Genomic DNA, 20,863 nt, shown 5'->3' on the forward strand with positions numbered 1-20,863 from the left:
GATTTACGTACCTACAGGTCTACAGGCCCATGGGCCTGGCCACAGAGCACACAGGTTACACGTGGAGGTTGCTCACCTGAGGTTGCCTCTGAAGATGATCACCTTCTGTAAGGCAACCCAGCCAGAGCCAGCCTGCTTTTACCCGGTAAGTAGTTGAAAATAATCTTAAGTGATGGATTCACTTGTTTAATTTTTCATTGATTTTACTTTGACAATGAGTATTTTATCCAAAACCATCTTCTGGAGGTATGGAAGTGAAAATTACTCTCTAACATGCTTCCAATTACTGAAAGATAAAAGTATGGAGTCTTCGGAGCTGGGTTTCTCCCATTCCTTCTTTGATTTTTATGTTTCCTAAAATGAGCCTTGTTAATTAACACAGTAGATACAAGATACTATTTACACCCATTTGGGCTGGTAAAGGTGCACAGAGTGAAAGCTAACGAGCACCAGAAATGATAGAAAGTGCTCACACTACCTGGGAGCTTCCTTCAAAACTATGAAGCGCATCCAGCACAGAGACAGAACGAGAGCCGCAGAACAGACGGCGGGGCCGCTCGCACGGTGAGAGCCAAGCCTGAGGAGGGGCTCTTTCAAAGCTAGGCGGTTCCCGGGTGTCCTGGGATTCATTCACCAGAGACAGCGAATGGGCCGTTTATTTCCTCCAGAAATAAACATTAATGTCTAACCCCAGGCCCTCGGGTCTTCCTGAGATACCCCGCGCACTGATTCCTCTAGCAGGTCTGAGCGGGTGGCGGCGGAACCGTGCGACATTGCAGCCTGCTCTGGGGACCCCTGCTGTTCCATGGCCGCCCCCGATGGACCACCACCTCCCCACGGGGCCCAGGTACCCCTCGACCTGGGGCTCCCCTGAGCACACGGGCACCCCGCGGGGCCTAGCGCAGGTCTTGAACAAGAGACGGAGTGGCCGGTCACTCTGGGGACAGAGCAGCGGCTTGGAGCGCTGGCTGGGCCCCTTCAAGCCGCGTGTCTGGCCAAGGACTTGGCCGGCGCGTCCCCTGCAGGCGGGGAAGCCGCGCTCGGCTCCCGTCTGCTCGGGCCCTTGCTGTCGCGCGCCGGGACCCGGGGCGCCGCCCTCCGCGAAGCTCAGCTTCCTCCCGCGCCGGCCCTGCTTCAAGTCGGGGACGGGACCCTGCGCTGGCACGCGGCGAGCGCTCTGGAAGAAAACGGAGAAAAGGCGCGAGGAGAGGGAGAGGCAGGGAGGGGGTCGTCCTGCGTCCCGCACCGGGACAGCGGGCCCTGCGACCCTGCGGCCGCTCCCGCCTTGGCTGCCCCGCGGCCCGCCCCTGGGGGCTGTGTGGGGACCGCGATGCTGCCTGTCAAGACGGCTCGCTCGGCACCCTTCACGTAGGCACTGGATCAGTCTTCAAATGGGGTTGATTTAAAGATTATCTAGTCCAGCCATTAAAAAAGACAAGATCGTCTCATTTGCAACAACATGGATGGACCTTGAGGGTATTATGTTAAACAAAATTAGCCAGACAAAGACAAACATGGCATGATTTCACTCATATGTGGAAGATAAACAAACAAATGGATAAAGAGAACAAATAAGTGGTTACCAGAGGGGAAGCGGGTGGAGGGGTGGGCGAAAGCGGAAAAGGGGTACATGTGTATGGTGACAGATAAAAGGAGACTATTGGTGGTAAAATATATATATATATATATATATATATATCTAGTCCAAATATTTATTGAATGAATATTCAAGAATTATAAAAAATGTGAGTACTTAGGAGAGCCCTTGGCGTATAGTAAGTGCCATATTCCTGACTCTTTTCATCTGAAAAAGTGACTAAGTTGCCCCAGGTCACAGGCTACCGAGTGGCAGAGCTCGCTGAGGTTTGAGACGGGGCATTCTGCCCCCACACTCTGTGCTATTAGTCACTACCACAGTTAGCAACAACTAAGGAGCAGGTTTTTAGATACCTTCCCTGGGTTCTTTTTATATTTTTTTGGTCTGTTAAATTAGGAAATAAACCACCTCAGATGGAATCTGAGATACTATATTTCCCCCTTATCCACGATTTCGCTTTTGGCAGTTTGAGACACTCTCAGTCAACTGTGGTCAGAAAATATTAAATGGAAAATTCCAGAAATAAGCAATTCAAAAGTTTTAAATTGCCATCTTTCTGAGCAGCATGATGAAATTTCTCACCGCCCGGCGCCATCCCACCCCAGGGCTGTGAATGCACCAGATCCAGGCCTATATGCTACCTGCCCTAGTCACTTAGCAGCCCTCCGAGTTATCAGATCGACTGTCGGGTATGGCAGTGCTTGAGTTCAAGTAACCGTTATTTTACTTAAAATGGCCCAAAAGTGCAAGAGTAGTGAGGCTGACAGCTTGGATATCCGAAGAGAAGCTGCGAAGTGCTTTGTTTAAGCGAAAAGGTGAAAGTTCTCAACGTATAAGGGAAGAAAACAAATCGCATGTTGAGGTTTCAAAGATCTAGGGTAATATTATTACAGTATATTGTTATAATTGTTCTATTTTATTATTGTTGTTAATCTTTTACTGTGTCTAATTTATAAATTAAACTTTATCATTGGTATATATGCATAGGAAAAAACATAGTATTTATTGGGTTTGGTACTACCTGTGGTTTCAGGCTTCCAGTGGCGATTTTGGAACACATCCCCCAAGGATAAGGGCGGGCTACTGTACACCAGTCCCATATGGATCTTAAAAGTGTAGCGGTTCATGGTGTACTGAGATCTGTGTGCATGTTTTTCAACTAAATCTCTGGCGGATTCCAGTTTGCCTGAATTTTTAAAGTATAAATGATTTCAGCAGTCAAAATATACATGGAGCAACAGAAGGCAACTACAAAACTCATAGGACCTACAAACTTTCTATGATGGACTGAGTCGTGCTCATCTGAAGGAAATTGTAGCTGTCATTGCTGGCGAAATTGAAGGGTCCAGATATTATCTCCACTACAACCTGGTTGGGCATCTCATAGTTTTCACTTTCCTACAGGTCAGTCATTTATGAGATTTGCTCTGTTCTTTCAAACTACGCATTTCAAAAATTAAATTTCTTCTGAAGGCTATATACTCTGTACAATGAATTACTTTCACTAATTACTGTGCTAGAGGAAATGAGGGTTATCAATGGTGCATACTTGAGAAGACTCCTCGGGGAAATATTAAACGCTTGGACGGAAACTCACCAAACAGCTGGCGTTGTTGCGTGAAGAACCATGGGAGCAAACATTAGACTCTTAGGGGTCATGGTTGGGTTTTCAGGCATTTCTTGTAAAATCATGGTAAAGAATGTGCGTTTGTAAATAGAGGGGCCCATTTAACATACTGGAAGCAAGACTGACTGAGTACATAGTTATTACACTTCAGGAAGTGTGAGCCCATTGTGATAGGGTGAAAAGTGACCACCCAAAAGATACCCACATCTTAATGCCTGTAACTTGCGAATGTTACCTTATTTGGAAAAAAGAGTCTTTGCGGATGTGGTTAAATTAAGGATCTTGAGATGGGAGGTTATCCTCAATTATCTGGGCGGCCCCTAAATACAATCACAAGCGTCCTTAAGGAAGAAAGAGGCAAAGGGAGACTAGATACAGAAAAAAGAGAAAGAGGCCATGTGAAGACGGAGGCAGAGAGTGGAATGATGTGGCCACAAGCCAAGTAATGCTGGCAGCCGTCAGAAGCTGGAACAGGTAGGAAGAGATTCTACCTTACAGCCTCCGATGGAGCATGGCCCTGCTGACACCTTGATTCTGGTCCACTGAAACTGATTTGGGACTTTTGGCCTCCAGAACTGTGAGAGAATACGTTTCTGTTGTTTTGAGTCACCAAGTTTGTGGTAATTTGTTACTGCTGCCACAGGAAACTAATATTCATAGTTAATTCAGAGAACTAACAGATCTCTGAATCTGTATAACAAGGAATTCTCTGATACTAGTTTTGTCCTATTTTCCCTTCATGAAACTCTTGACTTGTGGTTGGTGGTATAGAGGCTTGACTTGGTGACCCTGAGCAGTGTGCTCCAGCCCATCCATCCAGGTGCTTTGTTTGGCTTGGGTTGCCAGGGATAGCCGTATAAACATGACAATGTCCATATCAAGGCCATGAAGTCGACATCAGCCTATCAATGTCAATATTGGCCTCAGAATATTAGAATATAAATTAATTGCTTACCTTGGCTCACCATGCACTAAGAGAGTTGGATAAGCTTCACAGTCTGTGCGTGGTTATAAGGAAGGCCAAGCGGAAAGGAAAGAAACACTTGGCTATACGTGTGTAGCATTGTGAGTGTATTTGTGCTGTCCCGGGTTTGTAAATCACAGCCTATAAACACACCCGGGAATCAAGATGGATTCAGGAGCCCAGGGCTCCAATTCTGGCTCTTCTACTTTAGGAAATTTATTCACCCTTTCTGGAGAGATGAAATGGCATGAGATATAATAATAATAAATATTATTTAATAAACACATAGGTGTCAGAAACTGGACTGAGTTCTCTACATGTATAATCTTATTTAATTCTTGTAACAACCTATAGCAGTACAGATTATACAGATTGTATACACTATATAGATGAGGAAATTCAGGTTCAGAAAAAATTAAGTAAACTTGCCCAAAGCTGCGAAATCAGTAGCTGAGATGGGATTTTGACACAGGGATGTCTTATTTCCAAGTACATGCTCTTAATCCCTGTTGAATAGTTCGGATATTTAGAGACAGTGGAAAGTTGTATCTGTAACACATGACAAACTGGACAGTCTTTATTGATAGCATTATGATTTTAATTTCAGAGCATCACATGCCAGCACAAGCTCTAGATTCTGTGATCGTAGGCTCAGTGGGGTGTTCTTACTGAGTGGCCCCAGTCACCCCGTGAGGAGGATCTCTGGGGCCAGGGCTTTGATGGTGTTTTTATTTTGGGAAAATCAGCTTAAATCTCACCCTCCCCATGAAGATTTCTTTCCTCACGACTTATTCTGGTGAACTTTTATGCCCTGAAGATTGCCTTAGCTACACCCCACAGGTTTGCATACCAAAGAAGTTTCACTGACTAATGATTATTCTAAATATTTTATAATTTCTTATCTAACTCAAGTAGTTTAGAAGTGCATTTTAAAGTTTCCAAGTACTTGAATTCCCTTTAAGCTGAAAATCTTATCAGAGTTCTTGATGTGGATTTTTTTCAAAGTATTGCAGACCCAGCTACTAAACCATTAGGTGATGTCTTAGAAAACAGGAGTGCGGGGGCGGGAATACTGAGACAGTGATGGAGTGAGGAAAATCCAGTATAACAATTATCGGCAAGGTCACTACTGTGGTCAGTGGGAGCTCAGTCTCACCGGGAAATGATCTGAATTTCTTCTAGACCTACCTATTTGAAGGATGGGAATCTGAAGGATGGGAATCTGAAGGATGGTAGAGGTTTGCCCTGGGCAGGGATGTGGACGAGAGGTGTGGGGAACAGAGGAAACAGCGATCATTCTCTGATATTTTTGGGCAGTGTTTTTCCAGGCCGGTGGGCTCCCACTGCTTCAGCTTCTGAGAAGGCCCTGAGACAGAATGCCTACAGACAAAGGTATGCGCCTTCCTATATCAGTAAGTATTGAGCGCCTGCTAATGTTCGAGTACAGTGCTTGGCCCTGGAGAAGGAATGTTGAATTAAATATGGTTCTTGTCCTTATGGAAATCATAGTCTAGTGAAGTATTATGTGCCAGACCTTATAGGCAAGGAAGTAAATGAAGTGTGTAGAGATATGAAAGTTGTTCAATCTTGTTGGAACACAGAGGTTGATGGGCAAGACTGGATAGGTAAGCAGGGGTCAGATAACAGAACACTCTTGTAAACAGCATTAAGAAGCTTGGGTTTCATTTTGAGGGAAGTATGTTTTAAGCAGAGAGTGACATCATCATTTTATATTTTAGAAAGAAATAAGCATTGTGGAGTAAGGCATAACTAGGGGTAGGAGGATCTTGCAACAATGCAGGTGAGAAACAAAAGTGGCTTGCCCTAGCCTTTCAGCAATGGTGGTGGATAAGGAAAACATTTGGGAGGAAATTGTTCATTAATCGAATGTGAAGCGTAAGAGGGTAGGCTGAAGGATGTTACCCAGGTTTCTAGTTAAGGCTGCAGGGTAGATTGTACAATTGTTTCTTGACGAATAGAAAATATAAAGTGGAATAGATTTGGGGTGAGTTGGATTTTGGACATATTGAGTTTGGGCCTCTCTCGTAGTTATGATTATCACCCGTGTGTTGAAGAATGGGTGGTCTCTCCCACTGAGAGGGCTTCACATGAGGAAAGAAGGGAACCAGGATGGAGCTCTGACTCATGACCATTGACATTTAAGAGATGGGCAGAGGAAGAGGATGTAGCCAAGAACTGATGAGAGGGTCTAGGAAGAGTCCATTGGAGCTGTTGACCTTTACAAAGCCATTTCTGTGGAGCAGTGGCAGCCAGATTTCGTTGAGTTGAAAAGTTAGTGGGAGTTGATGAAGTAGAGTTGGCCAGCGTAGACAACTGCTTCCAAGAAGTTTGTCTTTATTTATTTATTTATTTTTTGAGGAAGATTAGCCTTGAGCTAACTGCTCCCAATCCTCCTCTTTTTCCTGAGGAAGACTGGCCCTGAGCTAACATCTGTGCTCATCTTCCTCTACTTTATATGTGGGACACCTACCACAGCATGGTGTGCCAAGTGGTGCCATGTCCGCACCCGGGGTCCGAACCAGAGAACCCCAGGCCACCAAAGCGGAACGTGCACACTTAACCACTGTGCCACCGGGCTGGCCCCAACCAGGAGGTTTGTCTTTGTATCAGTTTCTTCAAGCTGCTATAACAAAGTACAACAAAGTATGTGGCTTAAAATGACAGAAATGTATGGTCTTACAGTTCTGGGGGCTAGGAATCTGAGATCAAAGTGTCAGCAGGATGGTCTTCCATCTGAGATTCTGGGTGGAATCCTATCTTGCCTCTTCTTGGTTTCTGGTGGTGACTGTCAATCCTTGGTGTTACTTGGCTTGCAGACATAGGATTCCAATCTCTCTCCATCATCATATGGCATCCTTATTGTGTGTTTCTGTCTTTATGTGGCATGTTCCTCTTCTTGTAAGGATACCAGTCATGTTGGATTAGGGTCCATCCTAATGACCTCATCTTAACTTGGTTACGTCTGCAAAGATTCTATTTCCAAATAATGTCACATTCTCAGGTATCAGGGGAGACATCAACCTGTCTTTTTGGAGGTCATAATTTAATCCATAACAGTCCTTAAAGGGGAGGCTGGGAAGATCACGCTTAAAGTACAAGGAAAAGTATAGACTCGAGAACACTGAGGACAAATTTACTTGCATCACAACGGCCAGTCTTGACTAGAAAGGTAGCATTTCAGTTCAAGAAGTTTACCAGACAACCCCTCTTTCCATCTTCATTCCTCTTCATTTCCCTAGAATGTGAGAGTGCTGTGTTCCTTCCTTTTCCCTGTCAAACACACAGACGCTCACCTTGGGAATCATGAGTTCTAAACAAGTGTGAGAGAATCATAAAAAAATCAGGCATTTTTGTTGTTTTCCATGCATACTTTCAAATTGGAAATTGCCTTGCATCTTACTATAACTTGGAAGTGCACACCTCTTTACTGGGAGCTCACTGGAAGAGTGAGGGAATGGTGGACTATTTTCTGGTCCATTCTGTCTGACTTCCTTGTGGCACCGTCTTCTGGTTCTCCCTCACACCCCAATTTTCCTTACTTTCAGGCTGCTCTTGACCTGCAACAAGGTCCCTCTGTAGTTAATTCCTTAGGATGCCAGGCCACCAAAAGTGAGTGAGCCAACTTCGTCTTAGGGAAGGCAATGCAATAAGCCCTAAGGATATCCCGCAGCTGTCCACCAGGTTATGTGGGAGAAGGGAAGAGGAAAGGGTGACTGTGCCGGGGACAGGGGAGCTGGAGAGGGAAGCTCGCTGTTCTTGGGAACAGAGTATTCTCTTAAAATGCACCTGACCCAGAGAATGAGCACCTTGGTTAGTAGTGAACTTGTTGGCTACTAAGGCATCAAGAGGCTCCTGATTGAGAGCAAGACCCTTGGGGGATTGTTATGGGCTGAATTGTGTCCCTCCCCCCAACACCCCGCCAAATTCATATACTGAAATCTTAATTCCAAGTACCTCAGAATGTGACTGTATTTGGAGACAGGGTCTTCACAGAGGTAATTAAGTTAAAATGAGGCCTTTAGGGTGGGCCTTAATCCAATATGACTGGTATCCTTATAAAAAGAAGACATTAGAATCCACAGAGAGCCACGAGGGACGTGCGCCCACGGAGGAAAGATCACATGAGGACACCACAAGGAGGAGTATCTGAGTGCGCGTGTGCTGAGAAGGCAAGGAGAGAGGCCTCAGAAGACACCTAACCTGATGGCACCTTGATCTTGGACTTATAGCCTCCAGAACTGTGAGAAAATATACTGTTTCAGCCACAGAGTCTATGGCATTTTATTATGGCAGCCCTGCCAAAGTAATATAGGAATGGACATTATTAAGTCTCCTGGAGGACAGTCTGGAAGTGTGACCTGCCCCACTATTGCCCTACACTGTCACCCTTCAAATCGCACTACATCCTCTGGAGGGACTGGTCGGGGGTTCTGAGCTGGGTGTGGTGTGGAGAAGCATGTGAGATTGAGGAGCAGCTTTATCTCCTCCTCCCCAGGATGCTCAAGAGTTTGCTTCCTGCAACCTGTGCTCATGTCACACATTGTCCAGTTAACACATTTGCCGCAAGTGCTATTCCACCTAAAAATGTAGAGTTAGGGGAGGTAAGCTAACTCTCTGCTCCTATTTGTAACACTCCCTTATCAGATTCATAGAGGGTGGCACGACTTCCACATTTGGGGTGGTAATAGTGAATCAGAGCACCATTTTGGAGCACGTGGAGCCCTGACATCACTCCACTGACTGGTGTTTTCCAACTGAGGGAGCACTCGTGTACGGTGGTAGGAAGAGTCCTCTTCTATGTCTAGAGGAAGAAATTAAAAGTGTGCACGCACATGTGTGTAGTTTGCCTGGGAGTGATGAGGGGCAGGAAAGGTAGGACAAATTAAATCACTTTTTTTTTTTTTTCCGGTAAAAGAGCTGCCAAATTCTTCTGTCCCTCTGTAGCAGGCAGCTTTACAGAGCAATCTGTCGTTTATCTGATTTCTCCCTCTCACAAGCTATACGAGGTACTTTCAGTGCCAGTTGCGTTTGTTTGTTCATTAACTCCACAAAAACTTATTGGACTCCTCCTAGATCCAAAATCAAATCATAAGACACAATCCCTGACCTTAAGGAAGTCAATGTCTGACGTGTGTGGTCAGCCGTGTGGACTGAGAAATCACTCCATAACTGGTAGTGCTAAGACTGAGGTTGGTGCAGTGTGTGAGAGGGCCACAGAGAAGGGCGAGGGGGTCAGGGAAGGCTGCAGAGAGGAGGTGACATCTGAGCAGGAGTTTGCTAAGGGAAGGCAGCCTTAGACAGGGTGGCCTGTGCATGTGAGGAGTGGGGTGCAAAAGGGGCTTGGTGCGCTCGGGGGACACTGACTGGTTCAGTGTTTGGATTCTCACTTAAAAGGATGGAGTGACAGGAGAGAAGGCCACATAAGGGGCCAGCTGGTGAAGGGTCAGATATTCTGTTAAAGACTCTGTTCCTGATCCTATAGGCCACAGGGAGCTAGAGAGAAGTTTTGAACTGAGAGACTGAATATACAAACAGACAATGGCCAGACCGTGTATAAAAAGAGAACTCCGACCACAACCTGCAGCAACCAGTCCAGGAAGCCAGCCTGCTCTCTACAAGTCAGCCTTGCAGGAAGTCAGACCTCTAACTCTAGTAACAGTCTGGGAAGCCAGACAATAACCCCTGTAACAATGGCCTCAAACAACCAGGATTCGATTCATAACTGACGACTTGTCTAATTTTTGTCCCTGCTTCCAACTTAGGACCAACGGGAGAAAGCCAAATGTGTCCCCTAACAATCACACAGGATGCCCCACTTCTAGTCTGCTGGGCCTCCAGCTGCCCCAGACTGTCAGCTCCCTCAGGGCTCCCCCAGAGCCTTCCCTTTTCCACTGTAAAGCTCTCCCACTGCTCTGCCCGCCTTTCAGTCAAGTGATGGAGGCTGACTCCCTTGCTAGAGCAAGCTCGGAGTAAATGGCTGTTGCCTGTTCTCATTTGGTTAGTCTTCATTTATTTCCACAGAATCCAGGGAAGACAACTCAGACAGAACGTGGAGAATAGATGAGAAGTTGAAGAGACAGTGGCTGCGGCAGTCACCTTTGCCGTGGGCAGGACACCTCTGCAGAACTACTAATTAATTGTCTTTTGTTCATTTTGCTTTTCGGGGCAGGTTCAGAGAAGGGGTCAGGGCCCATGACTTGTGAATCAAAGACAGGACCAAAGGACCCTCCTCTCGGGGAGATAAGGTTCTCAACGGTCCTCCAGGTCGGGGCTAAGGACCGAGACATCCAGGCAGGCCCTGGGTGAAGCTCTGCCTGGAGAACCATTTGAGCAGCCGTGCCTGACAGTGAGTTTCAACTTGTTCCCGGCTCTGTCCTAATTTCCCATTCTTAGTCCTAAGCCTCCAGCAAAGTCGATACTGCAAGATAACCTTGTATCAGCATTATTTTGTGGAGTGGAGGGAAGTGCCTGTTCCTTTTTGGGAGGTGGTGAGTGCAGCCCAGCATGACAAAGGCTGGACAGCCTCTCAGCACCCCAAAAGCCCAGAGGACTTGATAACACTCCGTATATACTTATGATTTGCTCATTCTCTTTCTTTAGTTATCTCAGTCATATAATCTCATATGCATCAGAAAACCTCAGTGTTATTACTTCTAAATAATCAAAGATTTTGACTAATTCTAATAGTCACTTTTATTTGCATCAACTCACATATAGTTAAAATATGAAGTTGGTTTTTTTTTTGCATTTTAGAAAATGTTATCTGAACAGCTTGAGTATGCCCATGGATTTTTACTTATATGACATATCTCCTCAGTGAAATGTAAGTTGGATATTTTCTAATGTATTTATTTCAAGACTTTAGGTCTTTTTGTGGGCAATGCTCTAGAAATACCGTGGCTTGGAGGACGATAAAGCTCAGCACCCATGACATCATGTTCCTGTGTTCATCTATGCTCATGAGCACCATCTAGCCATGTGACTGGAGTTGGGAGCCAGCATGGAAAAGAACAAAAGGTTTGCAAAGTTCAGACCATCTGCTGGTGAGTGGCATGAAGCTGCTCAGAAATGAGAGGCTCCTGGAAATGGCCTGAGAAGCTTTCCTTCCCCCTCGGATGGGAAGTTCCACCGAAGCTGTCATGTGTATGACTCTATGATAGTGTCTAAAACAGTGGCTCGCATGTTATAGGTGCTCAATAAATGCATGCTGATTGAATGAGAGCTTACAGCTACCCTTGTGGTCCACTCTGGTGTGTCTCTCTCCAGTCCTTCCTTAGGAAATAGGGTAATTCTGGAGCCTCCCAAACAAAGCAGAGGATGTTATATGATACATAATATAAATACATATAAAATATTATATATAATATAAAGAATAATCAAAAGTAAGATGTTATGGCAGTTATATGTTTGGTAAGTTTTTCCGTGTGTACTTAAGCTTCTTACATCCTGTAAAAATGTCACAAAGTATTTATATCAGTCTAGAATTTCAAATTCATGCATACTTAATTAAAAATTAAAAAGTTCACTTGTACTTATATTTGCCCAAAATGTAATTTAAAATTATTTTGCTGAGTACGAGAGCAGTCCAACTTAGAAAAACACAGCGGGATATTTGTTCAACACAAGAAATTTTGTTTTTTCAGCATTGCCTTGAAATGTCCTTTCATAGTCTATAGGTTTTTTCTCTTGTCTTATCTGGGAGAATGAACCGTTTCTTCTAAGGTCATCGGACTCATGACTCCTGTGGGCTATTTACTCTATGAAGCCCATGAGTAGTTTTCACATTTAAAGAAATGTTTCAGTCATCTAACAAGTCTTAACAGTGTTTCTGCTCATGTAAAATAAGTGTTTTGTTTTGTTTTTTAAGAATTTCAGGTGCTCAGGATTGAGTCAGTCATTGATCGCACTCTTTATTGATGGCACCGTATCATTGGTCCAGAAAGGTTACACTTATGTTCTGTTTCATTTCACCTTAATAGTTTTTCTTCATCTCCTGCCTGCAATTCCATACTCCTCCCCTCATGTATTTAATATTTGTCCTTCCAAGTCATCTTCCATACTTTGGATATATTTCCTTGAAAAACTATATAATAATATTTATTTTGTATATGTTTTTAAATTTTATATAAATGATATTGTGGTATAAATCTCATTTTGCTAACTTTCATAAAATATTGGGTTTTCAAGATCTATTCATTCTACTTTATATAACACGCCTCTGATTGGTGCATATTATTCTACTTCATTCACACACTGTAGCTTATCTCCTCCTCTAGTCATAGGTACTTACTTAGGTTGTTCCCCACTGCTCCCACTTCTATAAATGTGTACCTGTCTTCTCATGACCTTACCCTGTAGTGTCTTTGGTATGTATGTCCTAGAGTAGAATGGCTGGGGTTTTACATGTGATACCAGCCCTGGTATCAGTTCCCGTACATTAAACCCAGCATATGTGGGGTTAAAGCCAGGAGCACCCGTCCCCTTTCCCTGCTTCTCTAAGTTACACTCATATGTAAATATCGGTTTCTTTAACCTTTGTGTCCTTGAAGTTTATTACAGGAAAACAGATATCCAAAGAATATCAAGAAGCTGCAGCTTCCCAAACACCCCCTCCTTGGCTTCCGGCACCAGAGTCCACCATCCATCAAGGAGGCAGAGAACCAAGAATACTCACTGGCGGATTCCCTTATCTCGCCGTCCCCTTCCCTGCAAGCAGCCTCACAAGGCCAAATGCAGGCCAGTGGGAAGATGCCAACCGGCAAGGCCACATGCTCCTCCCTCCTACAAGCAGCCACATTCCTTGCAACCTTTAAAAACCCTTGCCTCACATCTTTTGAGGAGACGAATTTGAGGGCTTGCTCTCGTCTCTAGGCTGACATTACCCAAAATAAACTCCTTTCCTTGCTGTAAACCTGGTGTTCCCATTGTTATTTTGGCCCCTTGTGTGTGGCTGGTGAAAAGAACCTATGTTTGTGGCCAGTAAAACATGCATATTTCGTTTGATTAAGTGATGCTGGACTGTTCTCAGGAACGATGTACCAGAGTAACTGTTAGTACGGTAAATATAGATAGAGATAAGCCACATTAACAAGAGCTCTTTGGGTTCCTTCATATTTTTTGAGTATTAAGGATTCCTGAGACCCTAAAGTTTGAGAACCAATGACTTAGACCATACCGGTATTGGCAAAAATCATCAGTTGCCAAATTTACATTAAGTTCATGTGATTTCAAGTCTTATCCTGATGTGTTCCCTCCTCAGTAAGGTATGATATGTACCTTTTTTCACCATTTGGAAGAAAGATGAATTAGCTTCTAAGTATGGAAGGTCTCTTTTATCTTTCTAGGCTGATTTGAAAGGATGGAGCTCCTTCAGAGGGCAAGAAGAGCACAGTTTGTGAGTGTGGAAGGACAAGAAGCTTGGCAGCCCTGTCTCAGAAGCACACTGTGGAGGGGCAGTGCTGAGCCCTCAACTGTCAGAACTTTCAGAGGGGAGCTGAGGGAAGGTCCCCTCTCATGCCAGGGGAAGACCAGGGGCCACAGTCTAGGATTAGGGCTCTCTGTGCTAATCGACGCCATTCAGGATATTAAGCCTAAAAGATCAGTTTTCTAGTGAAAAGTGGTCTCCTCAGCCTAAGACTGGTGAGTAACTGTGGAGCTCTTTATTGGAATTTGCTGTCCCTTTAAGCATGGCAGCTACACTAACTGAACTTGGTTACATTCTCAAATGTCCCAGGCTCACTCAGAAAGTCTGCCACTCCTCCTCTTTCATTCCAGGTTCTTGCCCTTGAAATATTGTGGGACAGGTGTTGAGAGGCTGACATCTGTGTCTTGTATCCTAAATGGCCAGAGAAATAATAAATTGAGATGATAGATTCATATATAATTAACCTATTGCTTAAAAATATTCTGGTAGTTTGGACTGTTGCTATTTGGTGGATGGCAATGCAGTCTATGTGATGTGTGTCAGCGTTGTGTGTAAACTTCAACAAACATACAGAATAAATGACCTTCAACATTTTGTTATATTTGCTTCTAGGATTTTCTCTATTTTTTTTTAAATAAATAAAGCATTGGAGGTAAAGCAAAGCAAAAATAACCTTTAACCATCATCTCTAGGCTCTTTCCTCCTGTCCCCGCCCCGACCCCCTGCCCCAGCAATTACTATTATGAGTGTGTTGTGTATGATTTTAATCCTCTTTTAGCGTCTAAAACTACTTTTAGGGGCCAGCCTGGTGGCGTAGTGGTTAAGTATGCACGTTCTGCTTCAGCGGCCTGGAGTTTGTGGGTTCGGATCCCAGGCATGAACCTACACACCACTCATCAAGCCACACTATGGCAGCGTCCCACATACAAAATAGAGGAAGACTGGCACGGATGTTAGCTCAGGGACAGTCTTCCTCCAGCAAAAAGAGAAAGATTAGCAATAGATGTTAGCTCAGGTGCCAATCTAAAAAAAAAACTTTACATAAATGGTTCAATAGAGTACGTATATCTAGCATTTTCACATCACTCAGGCTTTTGAGATCAATCTATCTACCTATCAATAATGTATTTATTGACAGAGTCATTCTTTTTTATTTTTTTATTCTTATTTTTTGAGGAAGATTAGCCCTGAGCTAACATCCACTGCCAATCCTCCTCTTTTTGCTGAAGAAGGCTGGCCCTGAGCTAACATCCATGCCCATCTTCCTCTACTTTATATGTGGGATGCCTACCACAGCATGGCGTGCCAAGCAGTGCCATGTCCGCACCCGGGATCCCAACTGGTGAACCCCGGGCCACTGAAGCAGAACGTGCACACTTAGCTGCTGCACCAGCAGGCTGGCCCCAGACAGAGTCATTTTTTTTAATGCCTCTGCAATATTTCATCGTATGATTAAGAAGGGTTTTATTTAACTGTTCCTCTATTGCAGGATTTAGGTTTTTCCATTTTTTCACTGTTACAAACAGTGCTGAAATGCACATTTTTGTTCATGTCTCCTTGTATACATGTATGAGTTTTTTAACATATAATTGAAAATGAAGTGATGAATTATACAGCACATGCAACCTAAACTTGATCTCTAAAACAATTGTACCAGCTTATACTCCTACTGGTGCCATGCTGGTTTCCAATTCCCCAAGTCCTCGCCAACCTTTGGTGTTGTCATACCCTTTAGTTTTTAGCTTGAGCCTGATTGAATCAGATCATATTTTTATATAATTACAGGCCATTTGGACTCTAGTACAAACATGCTTTCCTAGTGTTGAGGGTACACAGGGCAAATCCCCTTCCCAGTCTGACCTCTGTTGCTCACCAGACACATAAAGCTCACCTTGGTCCTTTTGTCAAATATCTCATTTGTTTTAGGAGATGTTCAAGTAAAAATTGCACTGGACAAAGTTAAACAGGCAAGGAATACTTTATTCAAGACTATCACAATAGATAACCCAATTCAGCTGAAACAGCACCAAAGTGTTTTTAAGAGCTGGGCTAGGGAAGAGCGGTGGGTCGTGGGCCACCTGTGTTTGCTAATTGGCTTTATCCAAAAGAGAAAAGCATGTTTTCTTCTATCTTCATGACAGAGGGGAGTTAACAACTTGGAGCAAGACACCGTCTGGTCAGGCTTCTGCCCTCCCATGGAGAGATCTTCCTTGATGCCCACGCAGAGATATCCTAGGTCCTGGAGAAAGCCATTCCCTGGATCTTAAAGCTGGCAAGGGGCTTTTAAGGAGATTTATATAAATTTTAAAGGGAGTAGAGTAATATGTTACAATTATCAGGTTTCTAAAGTACGTTCTTTACGTAGAAAACAGAAAAAAGGAAAGGGAGGTCAGGGGGCTACAGGCAGGAAGACATCTGTTTAGTCAAGCTGCAGGGAATGTGAAGGCATCTGGGTCAAGGGGCTCCTCTCTGGTCAGGGAGCTATTGCTTTTCAACCAAGGCACTTTCCAGTGGGCCCCCCTTTCCTTCCTCACCCCCTCCTTCCTTCCCTTTGCCTCTTCCCCCTTCCTCCTTGTCTTTCTGAGCCCAGCCCCTGGCCCCCATTTCACCACAGGTCCCCAGTCCCCTCCCTGGGCTGAGCGTTGGTGCCCACCTGGTGCTTCCAGGGCTGGGGAGCAGAAGGGGATGTGTGAGCTGGGAAGGAACCCGAACTGCCCCTCTGGTGCAGGGTAGCAGGGAAGGGCAGCCCCTGCTACTTCTCCTGGCCAGGGTGACATCCCTGGGGAAGGGGGTCGGGCAGGTGAGCAGCTGGGGGCAGAGAAAGCAGTCCGCCCCAAGGGCATTCGCAGAGGCCGTTGTGCCCACCCCCCGCCCCCACTCCCCCCCCACTCCCCCCTCCACTCAGTGTCATTGCCGCCTCCCCTAGAGCCGGCCTTCATTTGCATTGCTGTGTGATGTTCCTGTGCCTTCTTGCTGCAGGACCCGTTCACTTCTCTTTGGGCTTTCTGAAAGTGGAGGAAAAGATGGGCTGGCAACAAGCTGTGCAAGAATCAGATGGGTCCAAAGTCCGCACCATTTACCTCAATGAACCTCTTAAGAACAATTTCTGCAAAAACTCCATCAGGTGAGAAGTATATGTAGCTGGGAGGAGAGGAAGGAGGAAGATGTGGTCCTCCTCCGCGAAAAAGTACTTTGAATGCTTCAGGCTATAATAGTTTTCTCAAACCTTGAGGAACTCTAAATTCTCATGTTCGCTCCCAAGACTAGGATTTGTTTTCATCTCCCTGGGATCAAACTCCCTCTCTCTGAATGGCCTCTGCTCTCACATGTTCCTGTTTCTAGGCAGTATCGTGCAGCCCACTGCCAACTGAGAGCTCTCTAGCAATGCCTACGGATATGAGGCAAAGCCCAGTGGAACCTCACACATCTGTGAGTTCCTCATCAACATCCTGTGCTGGGGAATTGAGCACTGGACTTCTTAAGAGTTCTGTTTCCTGAGGAATTCACTGAGTTGAGTATGTACTGCAGAGGCAGAGTTAGATGAAAGCTTCAAAGGAAACTAGTTTTTCAGTGCATATATATAGATTTTACCAGGTGGCACTGAGGCCAGGAGTTGGATACACTAGCTCAGTAGTCTCTAAGCTTTTTGATTATTAACTAATGGGATAGCTTAAAAAATGTGCGTCATTGACATGGTAAGAAAAAGGATATCCCCAGAGGCCAAAAATGAAGGCAAAGCAGGAATTCAAAGAGGTAGGGGACGCTGAAGTGGATGGTTGCTCTGGGGACCTGCCCCGTTCTGGTGACCTAAAGCTTCCTTTTTAATGCTCAGTTGGGGAGAGAAATCAAGCCTAAAGCCACACAAGGTGGAAGATAGAATTGGAGACCCCACCACCATAAAATCTGGGCTTTGGAGGGCTACATCCTAATTGAAGGGAGAATAAAATTAAAAATCTGCTTTTTAAAAAGGATGTGGTGAGGAAATTTAACCTCTCTTAAATTTGGCTCTGATCTTAGGCAACAAAAAAATTATTTTGAGATTTATTAATATATGCTGACGACCTTCTCATGAGGTTTCTCCCTAAATTGATATCTGTGTGATCCAGAAAAACTCAAGCTCAAAATATATTTTAAAATGGTGCCAGGTTGCTAGTGTCCCTAGTCACCTGGCAGAAGCAAAGATAAACCTTCTATGAAAGAATGCTCCATCAACTCAGGCCCTAAAGATTTCCAAAAGATGAAGTTTGATTGAACATGAGCTTAAGAAACATCAAAATGTGAGGAAGAAAGGCCTTATTAATGAGAGGCAGTAGAAAGAGAGAAATAAATAAATAAACCGAAAGCAAGCAGAGTCAGACCCTCGAAGGACCTCAGGTAGGGCAATTATCAGGGATAGAATTAACATAAGAATATTTCTATTAGACATGATAAAATAATGTGTTTAAAGGATTAAAAAGAGTATTAAAAGTATGAATGGAAAACATAAGACTGTTTTTCTATAAAACCGCAGTAGATTTGGGAAAGAATTAAATAGAGTCTAAAGATATGATAATCTATTAGAAAATCTCAGTGAATGGGGTGAAAAAAAGGCAGAGAGGAGACGCAACTGAAGACAGAGGTAATATTCTGGAAAACAGATATGAGAAAATACTCCTAATGCAACATAGAAAGATGACGAATTGGAAAATATTAAAGAGAGGTTCAGAAAGATGAACAACAGAGTAAATAACTCTAGCCTAGATCAAATCAGAGTTCCAAAATAAGAGAATAGAGAGAGTGGGACAGACGTTATTTAAAGAAATAATGGCCAAAATTTTTCTAGAAACGAATGAGAGATGTGAATCCTAAAATTCAGGAACCACAGCAAATTCCAAGTAAGATAAATGAAAAGAAATTCATATCTAATGACATGAAACACAGAACAAGTGAGGGCCCCACTGTCAACCTGTATATTAAATATTAGTAAGGCTTAGTTTCTTTTCTTTTAGATTAAAAGATACAAATAGAATTTTCAGTATTTTTTGCTCGAGAATTATTTGAGATGTCCCATTTTTGTGACTACTACTGTAGGTCTCTTAGTGCTATTTTTCCTAACCTGCCAAAGACATCATTAACCATTTTACAGTTGATGAACCTGAGGCAGAAAAGAAAGATGATAATTTACCCTGAGTCACCTGCTCGCTAAGGGACAGAGCTGGAACAAAACCCAAGCCTCTTTGACCTTGAAATTCATTTTCTTTCCACGTTAGGACCCGGCATCTCTAGTTACAGAAATTAGTAAATGTTTAACTATGACAATAGCTGAGGACTTTCAGGATAAGCTTTTATAATTAAAGCTTAACCTGTCTACCAAGAAAACACAAGCTATTCAAACTGGAAAATCTGTTAGAATCAATAAGAGAGTTGAGTAAGTTAGTCAGACACAAGATTAGCACACAAAAATAGTTTTTGCCTCATACTGACAATAAGCAACTAGGAAAAGTAGAGAAAACATACTCTTCATAATAGCAACAAAAAAAGCTCTTCAATATCCTATGAAAAAATGCAATAAGATATTTGTAAAATTTTTATCAATAAAACAAAAATACTTTACTGAAGGACATAAAAGGAGATCTAGATAAATAAGGAGATACGTCATATTCTTCAAAGGGAAAAGTCAACAATGTTAAGGTCAATTTTACTCAAATCATTTATAAATTTCATGAAATTTTTGTCAGAATCCCAGTGGGAATTTTTGTTAAGTGGAATTTAGCAAACTGAGTACAAAGTGTATCTGGAATATTAAATGTGTAAAGAATATCTAAGAAAACATTAAAAAAGAATAATATGGCTGAATTTGCTAATCCGTATATCAGAACACACCGTAAAGATACCATAATTAAAATAGTACAATGTACAAATAGTTAAACAACTTCATGGGACAGAATAGATAAAATAGAAATAGATCCATTTTTATTTTGAAATTTAAAGTTAATAAGATGGCATTTCAAATCAATGGGCAGAGGATGGTTTATGTTTTTTTCTCCTTATGGTCATCCAGTTGTTCCCCAAAAAAGGAGGAAGATTGGCAAAAGATGTTAGCTCAAGGCCAATCTTTCTCACCAAAAAGTATACAAAAAAAAAAAAGGAAAATTAGCTGTCCATAGACGTGTGCATTTATATTTGTGCTCTTGATTCTCTTCCATTGATCTGTGTGTCTGTTTTTGTGATAGTACCATGCTGTTTTGGTTGCTATGGCTTTGTAGGACATTTTGAAATCAGGGAGCATAAGAACGCCAGGTGTGTTCTCTTTTCTCAGGACTCCTTTGGCTATTTGGGGTCTTTTGTGCTCCCATATAAATTTTAAGATTCTTGGTTCCATTTCTGTGAAAAATGCTGTTGGAACTTTGATAGGGATTGCATTGAATCTGTAGATTGCTTTAGGAAGTATGGACATTTTAATTGTGTTAATTCTTCCAATCCAAGAGCACAGAATATCTTTCCATTTTCTTGTGTCTTCCCCAATTTCTTTCAGCAATGTTTTATAGTTTTCAGTGTGCAGATATTTCACCTCTTTGGTTAAGTTTATTTCTAGGTATTTTATTCTTTTTGTTTCAATTGTAAATAGGATTGTATTCTTAATTTCTCTTCATTCTACTTCGTTGTTAGTGTATACAAATGCAATTGATTTTTGTATGTTGATTTTGTATCCTGCTACCTTACCATATTCATTCATTATTTCTAAAAATATTTTAGTGAATTCTTTAAGGTTTTCTATATATAAATTCATGTGATCTGCAAATAGTGACAGTTTCTCTTCTTCCTTTCCAATATTGATCCCTTTTATTTCTTTTTCTTTCCTGATTGCTCTGGCTAAGACTTCTAATACTACGTTAAATAAGAGTGGTGAAAAATGGGCATCCTTGTCTGGTTCCTGCTCTTAGAGGGATAGCTTTCAGTTTTTCTCCATTGAGAATGATATTAGCTGTGGGTTTGTCATATATGGTCTTTATTATGTTGAGGTGCTTTTCTTCTATACCCATTTTATTCAGAGTTTTTATCATAAATGGATGCAGTATCTTGTCAAATGCTTTCTCTGCATCTAATGAGATGATTATGTGATTTTAATTCTTCATTTTGTTAATGTGATGTATCACATTGATTGATTTATGGATGTTGAACCAGCCCTGCATCCCTGGAATAAATACCACTTGATCATGGTGTATGATATTTTTAATGTATTGTTGTATT

The 20,863-nt window shown here is 42.9% G+C and overlaps 1 protein-coding gene across 1 annotated transcript in view; it reads left to right on the top strand.

The window, feature by feature from the left end:
- The first annotated feature begins 499 nt into the window (after positions 1 to 499).
- LOC124240745 (phospholipid-transporting ATPase IB-like) overlaps positions 500 to 20,863 on the top strand; it is a 175,591-nt gene continuing 155,227 nt past the window's right edge. Inside the window, 7 exon segments of the mRNA XM_046663871.1 lie at positions 500 to 564; positions 695 to 847; positions 901 to 1,368; positions 9,972 to 10,102; positions 10,379 to 10,511; positions 12,759 to 12,967; positions 16,613 to 16,757. Of these exon segments, the coding sequence (XP_046519827.1) occupies positions 500 to 564; positions 695 to 847; positions 901 to 1,368; positions 9,972 to 10,102; positions 10,379 to 10,511; positions 12,759 to 12,967; positions 16,613 to 16,757 (1,304 nt within the window).

This window comes from Equus quagga, chromosome 6, assembly GCF_021613505.1.
Source record: "Equus quagga isolate Etosha38 chromosome 6, UCLA_HA_Equagga_1.0, whole genome shotgun sequence".
Lineage (NCBI taxonomy): Eukaryota > Metazoa > Chordata > Mammalia > Perissodactyla > Equidae > Equus > Equus quagga.